The following is a 15,789-nucleotide window of genomic DNA, read 5'->3' as shown; positions in this document are numbered from 1 at the left end:
CAGTGGGAGGCCCCTTTTTAAAATAGGTTTTAAAAAGGATTCACAAAAAAGGTGTAGTGCTCATCAACCAGAATCAAAACTAAAGGTTCACCGCACTCTCTCAGGCAAAGTGCCAGAAATGCATTTAATCATTTCAACTTCAGAAAACAAAAGGCAATGACATTTCTAGAGCTAGGTTTCTCAAACAGGACAGTGTGTGCACCTCTGCTCTTGAGCACAGTTTGTGAAGATACAGAGGCAGATCCTGCGCTCCCCACAGCATTAAAATAAGCGACTCCCGTGTGGTCAGTCAACGCTGCAGACCCTGTTCTCCCTGACGTCACATGTGGTCAGCCTGCGGTCAGCGTGTTCTCGAGTGTACGCTGTGTGCAGTTTCCTGCAGTCAGGTGAGCAGGGCAGCTCTGAATAGCAGCAGCAGTTTGGGAGCTCGTCCATCTCAGTAATCCTGCGGGAAAAGGGGCTCCACTCCCTGGGAGCATGGCACTGCTGGGCTGGGGCTGCATCGTCTGCATTCTAGCTGCTGCAGGTAAGTTGCTAAACAGATAGTGGCACTTGAAAAAAAAAAAACAGCTCAGGATTTTGCAACAGCGCACAGCTTACCTCGCTTTGTTGTTTTTTTTTTTCAAAGCGAAATGAAAATTCGTTCGTGTTTCACAACTTCAAGATAACACCTCTGGTGTGTGAATAGAAGAGCTTAAATTAGCTTTGCATGCTGGTTCTGAAACATTAGCAAAGGAGGAATGTGTAGATATATGTGTATATATAGATATAGAGATAGATGAAAGTACAAAACTGACTTGAAAGACATTCTTTAGATGACCCATGAGTGATTTAAAGCTGTGTGAACAGATAGTGTCATACAGTGGCTACAGCGCTGAGCAGGACTGCACACTCATACATATTATAGGTATTATAGGGGCAGCAATGTGGAGTCGTGGTTAGGGCTCTGGACTCTTGACCGGAGGGTCGTGGGTTCAATCCATTGAGCAAGGTACTTTACCTAGATTGCTCCAGTAAAAACCCAACTGTATAAATGGGTAATTGTATGTAAAAGATAATGTGTAAAAAATAATGTCATTGTATGTAAAAATAATGTGATAAGGACGTCTGCTAAGAAATAAATAATAATAATAATTCTGTAAACGCAAGCGGGTTTGTAAATAGATGTCTATAAAAGAACACTTGTGAGCTGAGACTGAAACCTGCAAGCAGACTCCTCTCAATCCTGAGCTGAAACCTGCAAGCAGACTCCTCTCACTCCTGAGCTGAAACCTGCAAGCAGACTCCTCTCACTCCTGAGCTGAAACCTGCAAGCAGACTCCTCTCACTCCTGAGCTGAAACCTGCAAGCAGACTCCTCTCACTCCTGAGCTGAAACCTGCAAGCAGACTCCTCTCACTCCTGAGCTGAAACCTGCAAGCAGATTCCTCTCACTCCTGAGCTGAAACCTGCAAGCAGACTCCTCTCACTCCTGAGCTGTCCCTGAGATCACACAGGGCTGTGTAACAAAGGGAACAAGATCAAAGCCACAATTATTTATGAATTGAGTAAAGGAATCTCAGGTACATCAAACCTCATGGAACTATATGAGTTATGGGGAAGTTTCAAAAGTCTTGAGTCCAGGCTGTATGTACTAAATAATTAATGGAACACAGCCTAGAAGAAAGTACTTCAATTGATTGATTAGTTTATCTCTAGCTTTGAATTATTGCTATTTTTTACTATAAATTCTTCAAAGAAACGTGGGGCAAAGCTTGGTATAAACAGACCCCTTACTGCGCTGGAAATCACAGAAATGTGACTGTGATCATTTTATGTTTGTATAGTTGCCACCAGCTCAGTTCCCATGGTGATCTTTACAGAATATTTTCATCTCTTTGTCTTTGTTATTGGCAGCTAAGGCTGTGACCACTAAACGAACCTGTAATATCTGGGCTCTCTGTTCACAGGTACAATAGCAGAAGCCGTTCAGGTGACGGTGGGGAGCCCCGTGGTGCACGGGATTCTGGGACAGTCAGTCCTCCTGTCCATCTCACTCGACTCAACTCCGTTAAAGTCGATGAAATGGTCTGTGAAGAAGGAGGACTCTCAAACAGTGAGGATTTTAAAAGCTGAAAATAAAACACAGCCAGAAATAACACCCACGTTCCTTCATCGTGTGGAGCTCCTGAAGAATGGGTCGATTCTCCTAAGAAACTTGAACTTCTCAGATCAAGGGGTTTATATAGTGACAGTAACAGACTGTGACGGGAGAGAAGAAACAGGGACCATTAACCTGACAGTGAGCGGTAAGCGAGTCAATTCTCAGATTTAGACAGTTGGGATGCATTTTAATATTCTAAACAGCAGGTAGATTTTATTAACAACCCTATTTAACACATGAAATCGCTTTTAAACCACAATAGAAGTAGTTTGACTGGTGGCAGGAGGAACGACCTGGGGGATGTGATACAGCTTAGGAATCAAGCTTGTGTCTGTATTGAAACCGTGCCCATATACTACAATGACTAGACTAACCATGCCCCTATACTATAATGACTAGACTACACACTTCCCTTTCTGTCACATGTCAGACACTTATGTGCACTTTCAGACACACACTTAAAGTATTTAGCCTAATCCTTCATTACTAACATGTAGACATACTAAAGGAAGCTTAATAAATGACTCTTTGGGTAGTCCACATAACGACCCTTGCCCTCCTTGCCCCTCCAGCCCCCCTCTCAGAGCCCCTCATTTCAGTCTCCGTAAGCAACACCTCGCACTCCATGCTGCTCACCCTGAGCTGTGAGGTCACAGAGGGAACGCAACCCTCCTATTGGTGGCTGAAGGATGGCAAACCCCTCCCCCAGGACGGCAGGCACTTTGTGTCGGAGCAGAACTCGTCTCTGGAGGTGAGGAACGTGACGGAGCGAGACTGCGTCACCTATACCTGCGTGAGCCGGAACAGGCTGGGAAGCAGGGAGGCACAGCGGAGCGTCACAGGTGAGAGGCTCCTGTCACTCCACATAGGATTTATTAAAAGCACTGCTGCATTCAAATCCTCAGCAAGTCAGTACAATAATAAAAAAAAAATCATATCCAAGCGTGTCCATGAGATGGCGGCAGAGAGAAGCGTTGCCCGAACAGCAGGCAGCACTGATAATGACTGGCTTGTTTTCTCAAATGCATTCACATACGTTGTCTTCCTCAGCTAATGACACTACTGCCTGTCTCCCTGCATGGGCACTCACTCAGGCTCAAGCTCTGTCAATAGCAGCTGCAGCGCTGTGTGCGGCAGGGCTGTGCGTCATCCTCTATTGCACCAAGAAGCATTATCAGGGTAAGACTCTGGGGCAGGGGAACTGAGATAAAGGGCAACACAATGGCTTTTTATCCAAATCACCTGTACTGTCTATTAGAAATGCATGCATAGGTGCATGTGCTAATATGAAACCAGAGGAGCAGTTTAGTTTAGTTAGTTAATGTTGTGCTGTACCCAGAAACGCATCCAGTGAAGAAATCAAATCAGAGACATCTAGATATTTAATTTAGTGTAAGTAACCTTAACATCTGTGCCAACAATCTCCATTTAACTACAATATGACAGTATACAGTTTCCATGAATGACTACCAGATTATTTCACTAGGTGCTGAATCACCTGGACAGGTTTTATTAATTAATTTATTTATATATTTCTGGTCTTCGAATTCTAATGATATTTCTCTCCTTGCCTTCCCGCAAGACAGAAATCTGGCAATGGATCCGAGGTAAGAGTGCTTTTATATAACTGTACGTGCTGTGAGCCCAGGAACTACTGTTGTAGAATACAGACTAAAGCTTGTTCATGCACGCTTCGGTATTTCATGGAGAGACAGGGCGTAAGGGAGTAAGGGTGCAAGGCTTCACAGCACAATGGACGGCACTACCTGCCAGACAGCTTCTCACTGTCACCTTCTCTCAGGTACTGAGAGATCCAACCCCCTGTTAGTCTGAACTACCTGTGTGTGAAGGTGTTCCGAGTCAATTGGAATGTCCGCGGGGAGCTGAGCAATGAGCATCGCTCCTACCTGACATTCCGCTCATGGAAATGAACAGCCTATGAAGGATCTCAGGCCTTTCCTGGGTTCAATACACATTTAAACAACAAAAACGAACACTACTGAACATTTCGAAAATCAAGTAAACACATTTAAAAAGGAATATGAAGATGATACCGTCATTGAATGAATTGAAAGATAATACTGTCATTGAATGAATTTGGTGGAATAATTGGGTGACTGTGGAATATGGCTGTGAATGACATCAAGCACTGGTAAAAAAATGAATCAGTTATTTACATAAATAAACCACCACGATAGGGGACGTGCTAACTTTAAAACTTTGTATTCTGTCCTGCTCAGGGGTGCAAGAGGAAAGGGGGCTGGAGGAGATAAACAGACGAGGTACCTGTCACCCCAAAGTCTTCATTCAAGTTTACAATGATAATAACATAGAGCACAGAGAAGTCATGGTAAAGCACAAAGCATGGGAAAGCACATAGTGAATTATCATGCATCATTACCATGGGAAGCTCTGATACTCTTGACTAAGCAGATAGCTTAACTACACTGCAGCTACACTGTACTTACATGGCTGATTGCATAAACCACACCGCAATGGAATTTATTACAAGCTATTGAAGCTGTTATCTTTGCTTCTGGGGAGTCGATTCCCCCACACGCTTCCTCTCGTAACCAGCTGCATGGAAGCGATGCACATTGCAAAGACACTGCAAACACTTCTGGTTAGAGTGTGGGTTTGTTAGCCCTTGCCTGAGTCTGTAGACCTGCATGGTCTCAGTTGAGGCTGCCTGGTTGTCCTAACTCTATCAGGAGATGGTGCTTTTTTTGGTTGTGACTGTTCTTTGCTTCTTTTTGTACAGGTATAGGAATCAGAAGAGATTATCAGCTCGATACACTAGGTATGTGGGACTGTGTTTCATCACTCGCTCTACCCTGGGGCCTGTTTGCTCCTACCATGGCTGAATCTCACGCCTCTATTGTCACTTCTGAAATCACACTCTGTATTGAGTAAGGTACATCTCTCTGCAATGCAAGGGGAGTGAACCACAGATCTGGAACATTTGACTTGTGTAGTCTGACATCCTGTCCATTGAAACCTTTCTGTTTGTTGTAAATGATACCTGTGATATAAAACGTATCAAAATGTCATAGTTACGCAATCAAAGCCATGCAACCGAGGGGCACATTTTTACAAACTGACGTCAAACAGACATCCCTGACCTGAAAAGACAGGCAGACAGACTATATCTGTTATAAACACCAAGGTGTACAATACCAGTCTTATTATTTCGAATCGTATTATAAAATTGTTATTAACCTGTTTATAGATTGTTTGTAATCTATGGATACCTAAACTGTTACTGCAACATCTTAAATCCAATCTCCTTTTTCTCCCACAGAGGAAAACCTGTACAATGAAGAGGCAGATGCCCAGGTAATGTTATACATGTCAAGTTAAACTGAATTCCCTCTTAAGTGCAGAGCAGACCAGCGGTATGTTAAGTGTAACACACACAGTGTCACAGCAGATTGGTGCTGGACTGCTCAGCGGTTCGTTGGTCTCACGCAGTGTGGAAACCACAGTGTACTGCTGCACTGAAATGGTCTGAAACGATGAAAAACATGTCATAAAATACTGTAACCAGAAACTTATAGAGGCCCTTTTCTTATCTGAATTAATACATCAAAGCTGCAAACAGGTCAGTTTCAGGATCTGTTATACATAATTTATAACATGTCTATGCATGTGTTATAAAGGTTGTTATAAACATAGGCCACTATAGCAGACTGTAGCAACACAGTCTTATAACAGGTATAACCATGGCATTGTAAGAAGTGTACTAATGACTTTATATCATGTTATAAACGTATGCAATAATTGCCAATAGCTCTAATGACACGTTAATAGATGTTTTGTCAGTGGGGAGTCATACTAAAGCATTGTTTGTCTTTCAGGATGGTGTTGTGGTCAGTGTAGGGGCAGTGCTCCCATACATCTACATGGATTTCCTTCCCGCTGGGATCTGCAGAGGCGGGACGGCAGAGGAAAGGGTGTATTCTACCATCGAAGACACTGCAGCACAGGCAGAGGGGTCACACACACACACACACAGAGAAATCACACAGTAACAGTGGAAGCTGTTCATCGAGGAGATTCTAAAGAAGTACAATTCTATTTACAAGTCTTTATGGGCTCCCCTGAATCAAATAAAAAAGCCTTTATGCCGTGAGTCACAATGCTAAAAATAAATTATGATTTATACAATTGTTTGGTCTCTTTGCTTGCTTTTTTTAAATTCCAGGATATGTAAATTTAAAATAAAAACCAGCACTGCAGACATTTCCTGTGAGAAAGTATGAAGCCAGCTTTCTGTGACTGAGAGTTCACACGATGCACCTACACAAGAGTGCTGAGAGAGATCTCTCTACACCAAGAGCTGGACTGTCTCCAGGGTGCTGAATACACCTCTGCTTGTTCACTGTGTCTGGATGGCATGATTCAATTCACCACATGTATTAGAACACCCCATTGCTTCTGTAGTGTAGATGTGCATATGAAATCAAACCACTGAAACTGAAAATCTTGGAAAATTTAAGCAAATTATCACGTTTCTAATTGACTTTAATAGGCCACACGTGCAATTAATTAAAAATAGTAAGGGAAAAGGAACACATACCCACAAATGATAAAATGCATGAGACTTTTTAGAAGTTGTATAACGTGACTAATTAAAGCAGAAAGCAGGGGGAGGGTGACATTTTCACACATTGTTTCTATATCACTGATTACTGATCGACAAATTGAAATTCTCACACCCTGAGCTTTTCATGCAGGTGGGTATAGAAAGGATATAAATGACAAATCCTGAGGTGTTTTAATGCATTGACACATTACTGTAGACCACCCAGAGCGTCTGTCTGCTGTGCTACCGGGCGGGGCGGGGGGGGCTCTCTAGCTGTAACGCTGATTAAATGCAGGCCCTCGTATGTCTCCTGCGGTTTCTGTGGGTGTGAAGAGCATTCACACTTTAATCTCACAGCTCCATGATCAGTGTTTCCTGTGAGCATTGCAGAGGATGGAAAGCCAGCTCAGCAGATGTCAGACAGTGTTCGACATCGCGCCTCACTGCTGTTATATAAAAGCACTTCTGTGAGATCATTCTACATCTATACAATCAAACTGATATTCTAAAAACTGACATTACAGAGGGCCTGATTCACAAAGCTTTAACTTTCATTTAGAGATTGATATGCTGTTCTAGAGTGAAAGTGGATATCATCCCAGTATTTTAATAACACACAGCACTGGGTAAGAGTCAGTCCCAGCCCCTGTGGTGTAAATGAGGTAGGGATGTTTATGAGACCTGTAACTACTCTCTGTTTTGTACAGTGGTTAAGCTCTGGTGTTGAACAGCATGAGTCTTGGGGTTTGGGCCCAGCCTTCGCTTGTGAATTGTGTTGTCACTTCTCGCCCTGTCAGTCTCTCCTGAGTCTCTGTATGAAGCTGCTGGGACGGATACAAGCCAATGAGCTGTATGCCTCTCAAACGTTCTCGACAGCCATCGTGTGTGTAGAAATAACCGCAGTGTGTAACATGCCACAGTTCTGAATCTTTCAATCGCAGAAGCGTTTGATTTTTGCACTACTTGATTATTGGGCTTTGTTTTACATATTTAAAAGATAAAACTACATTGATGACAAACACCTTTATTAATAATCTGAATGGTGTCGAATGAAATGAGTGCATGCAGGCAGGAAGTTTCCTGTGCGTGCCGAGTCTTGCGAGGAACGCCCTGACCCAATTTCAACAAGCAAAGAAACTTAAGAGCACTTTGGAAAAAAAAGACAAACTGAAGCATACAGTATACATGTGAATACACAGCATGAAACCTGCAATATTCCTTGAGATTGGACTGGAACGTTAGCCAATAGTTACTGTAATTCCTTAAAAGGGGTTACATCCAACTAATAATTCCCTAAACGTTCCCTGTCAGACACTTCCAGCTGATTAATAACACATTATATATATATATATATATATATATATATATATATATATATATATATATATATATATAGATAGATATAGATATAGATAGATATAGTAATAAGATAGTAATACAATAGTAAATACATAGTAACAAGCACAGGCCTAGACAGTTACCAAGGTAAACTCGCTGTTATAGGGTTTCAGAATGTAGTGTATTTGAATGTTGAAACAGTTGCCATGACTGTAAAGCTTCAAAGAGTAAGTTTTGAGTTGGTGTCAACTGTCAAGGCACGCTGCTGAGCAGCACTGTCTGACAGACAACGTGACATTTTAATATGGTGTGATTACAGCCATGCAAAGTGAGAAAAAGCAAATAGGCCTTTTTATTTCATCTCTCAAAACCCAGCATGAGAAAACATCGCAGGCACAATTTTCCAAATGTCAAGGTTTATTTTGTTTTAGTTCTGTGCCTACTGAAGACAGATAATGACACAATATTTCTCACTAATCTTATCTGTTGTCACTGAGTGCAGTTTCCTGCAGTCAGTGTAGTCAAGTGAGCAGGGCAGTTTGCTGCAGAGAATCTGGGAGCTCTGAAGACCTGGAGCCCTGCCTCTGAGTAGCAGAAGCAGCTTAGGAGCTCATCCATCTCAGTAATCCTGCTGGAAAAGGAGCTCCACTCCCTGGGAGCATGGCACTGCTGGGCTGGGGCTGCATCATCTGCGTGCTAGCTGCTGCAGGTAAGGTAACAGTTTAAAAATATAGATTAAAAATATATGTATATAATTACAAAAAGGTGTAGAGCACATCAACAACTGGTGAGGTATGTAGTTAAAAAACGTGTGCATTTTAGTAAATGTTGTTCAGGCTCATTAAGTTGCTTAAACAGTAGACAAAGTTTTGCGTGTCAAAGTTTTAAAACCCTGCTCCTAATGATCACAGCCTGATCAATATTTTGGAAACATACTGTTAAATTGTGTTTGTACAATTGCAAACATGCTAAACACTAGAGTAAAATGTTTTACTACCTCTGACGGATGTCAGGAAAAAAAACAAAAAGGGAGCTGTTTTTTTTTTATTTCTAATACAAATCTAAAAGAAGGTTTTCTCTGTCAAGTTCTGTGTTCATCTGTTTTATCACCGAACTGATAAGATGATCTCTGTACAAGTTCCTGAGCTAAAAAAAAAAAGAAACAGAACTATGTTGTATTTATTTTTACATGTGAGGTGTTGGTTTTTAGCTCAAGTCAGCTCACAATACTTTAATTTGAACTTAAAATGAAAGGCATTGCAGATATCTGATGTTAAAAATATCAAGGTCACTGTCTCCACTGGCACAGAGGCTCGATGCAGGGTCACGGAAAATATATCTTTCAGCTCAAAGATTCTTCACAGGTTGTAGAATGCATTAAAAAAACAAAGTAAGCACTTACTGAACTCTGAACATCATATATTTTTCACTGGCTCTTTGCTTCGGGGATAAGCTATGCTGCCCAACAGCCCCCTAATTCTAGAAGAATAAACTACATTCACGGGAGGTACAACTGATTTGAAACAAATCTTTGGAAACTTAAAAAAAACTACTCAATAGGAATGCAAAACTATATTTTTTTCCTTGGGAGAGTTCATCATTATAAAAACATTTTTACATGTCATAATTAAAGAAATCTGCTTCGAGGATAGCGGCACCGTAATTAAAAATGTAACCCTGGGGATTATATTCAGAATCGTAATTACTCGTAGCTGTTTTAGAGGTGCCACTCTAAAATCATCCTCCTTTACACAACTCTCCGAAGGCTACCTGCATTGGCCATATAAGAGAATACTACTGTCCAAGAACACGACCGATTCTTACAGTACACTGCAGCACATTGTATAGTATAGGAAACAATATGCTACTGTAGTATTGTTTATATGGGTCATTAGTGAAATGTATCTGATGTCTCTTCTCCACAGGTACAATAGCAGAAGCCGTTCAAGTGATGGTGGAGAGCCCCACGGTGAATGGGATTCTGGGCCGGTCAGTTCTCCTGTCCACCTCACTCAGCTCAACTCCGCTAAAGTCGATGAAATGGTCTGTGAAGAAGGAGGACTCTCAAACAGTGAGGATTTTAAAAGCTGAAAATAAAACACAGCCAGAAATAACACCCATGTTCCTTCATCGTGTGGAGCTCCTGAAGAATGGGTCGATTCTCCTAAGAAACTTGAACTTCTCAGATCAAGGGGTTTATATAGTGACAGTAACAGACTGCGATGGGAGAGAAGAAACAGGGACCATTAACCTGACAGTGAGCGGTAAGTGAGTCAATTCTCAGATTTAGACAGTTGGGATGTATTTTAATATTCCAAATAGCAGGCAGATTTTATTAACAACCCTATTTAACTCACGAAATCACTTTTGATGAATTAAAAGATAGTTGTGAAGAAGACAGCAACAGCATAGGATTGGCTTAAATCAATTTAATTACTTTTCTCAGACTTAAGCATTAAAACCTGTGGACGAAGGGGGGTCTGTTTTAAATACCTGTGCTTTGAAAAGCCTCTTTGCACTGCTTTCTTATTGTCTTGAGTGATGATAATAAGACCATTTTGTAGCTTGAAAGCTTATGTTTGAACACCATGGCCAATAACAAGCAGGATCAGCTCTTCAGCATCGCCCTGATCGCCTTAATTAACTCAGCAAACAAAACCTTTCTTGTGCGTATCTCTGCAGCTGCAGTGGTGATTGAATCCCTCTCTGCCTCCCCCAATTCCCCCAGCATGGGAGACAACGTGACCCTGAGCTGCAGAGTCTCCGTGGGGGGACAGCGCAATATCTCCTGGCTCAAGGACGGAGCTCCGCTGCCCAATAAAACCCTGGCACACCTCGCCTTCCCAATGCTGGTACCCTCGCACTGTGGGCTCTACACCTGTCTGGCACAGGATCCCTTCAGCTCTGACCAGGCTGACTACCGCTTGACTGGTAAGAGCTACAAACAGGCATTTCTTAATTCGATTCTTAGTTAGTTTCTAAAAATGATGTTGCACCCCTCTTATATTCTTGTCTATAGTCCCAGGCTGTGAAAATCCTTTCTCTGCTTTGATTGCCCTGGTTGCCTGTGGAGTTGTGCTTGTTGTCATCGCTGCCCTGGGTATAAGACGCTGGTGTAAGAATCACCTGGGAACCTGCTCTGGTGAGAATATTACTAATTACTGAACTGCTGAGGTGAATAACCAGGGGCAGTTTGAGCAGTGATGGTGTTAAGATGTGAATCTGGTTCTAACGGAAAGAGCTCATGTTTGTCTATTTTCAATCTGATGGCTGTCTGCTGATTGTACACCTACAGTAAAGGAATACAGTACAATTCATACAACGGAACGCGGGGTATTGTTTCAGGCACTTCAAAAAAGCTTCTTTTTCTTTTTTTGCATAATGGACAGTGCAGTATATCAGCATACATTTTTAAACATTGGATATTGGATCTCTACTCTGACTTATCGGTATTTTTGCACATCCACTTGTAAATGAGACCCAAAGTGGTTTAACCTGGTAAGATATTTTTTTAATTAAATAATTGTCACATTTTGCTTCTAACTTTGTTTTATTAATATTTTGGTAATAACAGGATTTAGTTTTGCGTTTCTACATATTGTTAGTGTAATAACATAGTAATTACATACCCCAGTGTGTATTTACAAAGTAATTACTACTTTACTACATTTACAATTACTGCATAATCAAATGGTAATTATATTTAATTTTACAGCCACTCTTTAGTTTAGGGATCAATTTATAAAACATCTATAAACATGTTCATAAAGATTGTAATGCTTACAAAATCAGACATTTATTAAAATACAATTTGAATGACTCATTATCAGTCTTAATGCCCTGTTACAAAATAATCATAAGGTTTGTTATAACACCTTACTAACATTATTTAAAACACTATAACATGTTAGTCTAAATAATAATCCATGTATGTAGTTTGTAACATCCTTTATAACATATCAGTAGAGGCATTGCTTATTTTATGACAGCTCCCTAAATTAAATTTACCTTATTTAGTATGAGGAGCCTTGAATTAACCTACAACACAGGGATCTCGCTGATCTCAACAATCTGTTAAAAATAACAATTAATACCTTCATAAATGTGTTACAGCTAGCCATATACAAATATGTATATTATTAACATGGCATAGCAAAGCAATGTGTTAAAAATGTTACAAAATATATCTTTATTATCGATTACAGAAATCATCTCCTTATTAACAAAGAGATGCTGGTGTTTTTCTAATACCTAAGAATGAAATTAAAACCACTAACTCCAATTGAATAGACCGGGACACTTCACTGTACAGTATTTTCTTTTATTTGTATAGACGTGGTCTTATACCAGAGCAAAGTGACTTCTAAAGATATGATTTTTTATTATTGTTGTTGTATGATATGTTCGGTGTTCTGGTTTCAAAACAAATTAATTTTTAATTTCATTATAGCTTGAGACCATTCGTAAAATTGTACGCGCAGCAACACGGCAAAATCAAATCTCTCTCAATATTGTTTTTTGCATGATCATGACTTAACTTGAATACCATGATATATATATATAATTGTTTATATATGTGTATATATATTATATATAATTGTTTATATATATGTGTGTGTATATACAGTATATATATGTAATCATCGTGGTAATCAAGTTAAATCACTTTTTTAATATATATTTTTAACGATTATAATTATTTGATATTTCTCAATTTCTCATCTTTACATTTCTGGGATTGTATTTATTTATTTATTTTTAAATAGATTTTGAAGAAGACGCTGTGTTATCATTGAGAATCCATGTAACCTTGCAGGGCTCTGTGGTAACATGTGATAGTAAAACACTATTTCAAACATGTGCTGCCGTTCTATCACAATCTGTAATTGTTAATAGCAAGAACATGTGAACTCTTACATTCAAATCTCCTCCAGGAGGAGATGAAGCATTAAGGGCTTCGACGGGTAAATAAGGGGAGCTTGTTAGCTTTGTTCATTTATATACGGCAAATCACCCAAGTGAAACTATTAGAAACTAAAATGAATCCTGCATCTCTTAACAGAAAATCCAAGGGAAGGAGAACAAGTGGACGTGGTAACTTTATTTTATTTATTTATTTCATTTCATGTATTTTGTTTATGTATTAGGGCTCATTTTTGTCATGCTATTTCAGTAACATTTTACATTAAGCTCCTCTAAATGTACAGGGATTAAACTGTAAAAGCACATGTAGTTACACAGGAATTACATTGTAAATACACAGCCACAAATGTAAGTACAGTGTAGTCACAAAACACACTAACAACTAGCAAGATTTTGTAATGGTAATTACATGGTTATTACTGTGTCATTAGAGTATAATTAGTCTCCTAATGTAGTGTCAATTACTAGAGTCCCGGTATTTTATTTTAAGGGAGGCTTCGATTTTATTGAATACATATGCATTAACAGCAATGGTCACACCCTTTGTATAACATGTATAAATGTGTTGTTTGAGTTATTGATGATGACTAACAGATAATAACAGTTTTGTTTTGCAATAAAAAAAGCTTTATGTCAAAGCTTTGACAAATCATCCATCAGATGTGTTTCTTTAACAAACAAAATCTTAGAAGAAAACAAAAAAAAACTAAAAATTCTTAAGTGATTGCTTTTTCAATTACAATAACATTTTAGTTCAGGGTTCTTGCACAGATTGTATGTAACCAATTATTACAGACATCTAAAGCGTTACCTGAATTACTCTGCTGTACTTTATTAAATAATACTTTATTACATGTAGTACAATGCACTTTCAAATAAAAAAAAACTTGAATAAATACAATTCATATGCCTGCATTTGAAAAAGGTACAATAAGCAGAATATTTTTTGCAATAACATACATGCGTGTTTTTATTGCAGTGCACTTGTCATTTTCAGTAATCATGATTATCATCCTGCTGAATTGACAATAGTATAAAAAGGAACAATACACAGCTGTAGTGTATCAGAAACTCCTTATCCAAAATACAGATTCCAGACACCAGCGCAGGAATACAAATACAATTCAGCAATTAAGTGCTTCTCGTTTTCTCAATTTCAATTTGAACTCAGTCCATCAGTTCAAGTAAGGTTAAAAAAAATAGCAGTATTGGCTGCACTAAAATAAACTTTATACTAAAAGAAACTCAATTCAATGACAGACATTTCAACTAAATGCCATTGAGAAAAACAAGTGTTATTCAAAACACTAGTCAATGAATTTACTAAGTAGGGTGCATTTCTAAAACATCTGTAAATATGTGTATTTAGTCTTTGATGTTTATTAATAACAATCACATTTTAATGACACATTCAGTTACACATGTAACGCATTAAGTCATGTTCTAAAAGAAGTACAAATGCCTTAGTTGCTTGTTGCTATAACATATTTTTGCTAGCCAATTCCTAATATAAATGTTTAATATTGTTTTTACATATTTATAGATTGAATAGTGTTAATGCAATATTTATTCAGTAAACTACAGAGTAGAGACTGTTATATGTGGGTCTCAACATGACCTGTGTATATGTTATAACATTCTTATAACATGTAATAGCATACTTGTAGATTGTACACAAGCTCTTTTAATGGCTCCTTCAGCTAAAGTCTTATCATCTCTGCTCCCGACACACCGGGTTAAGGATTCCAAATGTTCGCTGGTTTCAGGTCCAGTCCTCCAGAAGCCACATGCCAGTGGATCTGGAATACGCAGAACTGGATTTCCAGGACAGAGCCGAGCGGCCAACCCCTCAGCAGCACGCAGCTCCAGAAGATCTCAGTGTTATCTACTCACAGTGCCGCTAGTGAAGCCGCTCATCACAGCAACACGTGCAGCACTGCAGGCAGCAAGGCATCAGGACATGCAACTTCACCCGATTAGTATTGCATGCTTTTGCAAAGTGCCTGGGTGCTGTATGAGTTTGAATGGTCATGCACCGTATCTTCAGCAGACTGGCAGTGCAGCCCTTTCAAGGGACCGTCTCTCTTCGGTTCTGTGACTTGACAGGTGGTTAGCTGGTACAGCTGCTGGACGATAAATTGGAAACACCTGCCATATGTAGTACACCTCCATCGCATGACTACTAGGGCTGCTGCGATGGGACTTTGTGAATTCTGTATTTGTTTTTTTTAATCCAAATACATTTTTTGTTTGTCATATATTAATGTTTTTTTTTCATTGTCATCCCTATAAAATATACTCAGAAAATGTGTCATTCATAAGAGCTTCTTGTTGAAAGGCTTGTCCAGTTTTATGACTACATTTCTTTTTTTAGTTCTGATCTCTTTTATCTTCTTTCTTGTTATCTGCTGTTATTGAGATTTTCTGTTTTCTAGTAGGAACCCACAGCAGTCCCTAAATTGCTAATACAGTACATACTGTAGTATCGTTGGGCAGCAGTGTGGAGTAGTGGTTAGGGCTCAGGGCTCTGGACTCTGGACCGGAGTGTCGTGGGTTCAATCCCAAATGGGGACACTGCTGCTGTGCCCTTGAGCAAGGTACTTTACCTAGATTGCTCCAGTAAAAACCCAACTGTATAAATGGGTAATTGTATGTAAAAATAATGTAATTGTATGTAAAAATAATGTAATTGCATGTAAAAAAATAATGTGATATCTTGTAACAATTGTAAGTCGCCCTGGATAAGGGCGTCTGCTAAGAAATAAATAATAATAATAATAATAATAATAATAATAATAATA

General features: G+C 39.4%; 2 protein-coding genes and 1 long non-coding RNA gene across 3 annotated transcripts; all 3 read left to right on the top strand.

Moving 5' to 3' along the window:
- Positions 1-401: 401 nt before the first annotated feature.
- LOC117397080 (hepatic and glial cell adhesion molecule-like) lies at positions 402-6,274 on the top strand. Its single transcript, XM_059009951.1, has 9 exons — positions 402-526; positions 1,949-2,287; positions 2,715-2,984; positions 3,193-3,321; positions 3,729-3,749; positions 4,383-4,424; positions 4,904-4,942; positions 5,444-5,478; positions 6,000-6,274. The coding sequence occupies exons 1-9, from the start codon at positions 478-480 to the stop codon at positions 6,171-6,173; spliced, it is 1,098 nt and encodes a 365-aa protein (XP_058865934.1). The 5' UTR covers positions 402-477; the 3' UTR covers positions 6,174-6,274.
- A 2,324-nt stretch (positions 6,275-8,598) lies between these two features.
- On the top strand, positions 8,599-11,040 carry LOC117966627 (hepatic and glial cell adhesion molecule-like). Its single transcript, XM_059009950.1, has 3 exons — positions 8,599-8,774; positions 9,991-10,329; positions 10,748-11,040. Exons 1-3 carry the CDS (start codon positions 8,726-8,728, stop codon positions 11,038-11,040), a joined length of 681 nt encoding a protein of 226 aa, XP_058865933.1. The 5' UTR covers positions 8,599-8,725.
- A 168-nt stretch (positions 11,041-11,208) lies between these two features.
- On the top strand, positions 11,209-15,692 carry LOC131708118 (uncharacterized). The gene is made up of 3 exons (XR_009311264.1): positions 11,209-11,563; positions 13,128-13,159; positions 14,755-15,692. It is a non-coding gene; the product is annotated as an uncharacterized LOC131708118 (long non-coding RNA).
- Positions 15,693-15,789: the final 97 nt, after the last annotated feature.

This window comes from Acipenser ruthenus, chromosome 40, assembly GCF_902713425.1.
Source record: "Acipenser ruthenus chromosome 40, fAciRut3.2 maternal haplotype, whole genome shotgun sequence".
Taxonomy (NCBI): domain Eukaryota; kingdom Metazoa; phylum Chordata; class Actinopteri; order Acipenseriformes; family Acipenseridae; genus Acipenser; species Acipenser ruthenus.
This window is presented reverse-complemented; position numbering and strand designations above follow the sequence as displayed.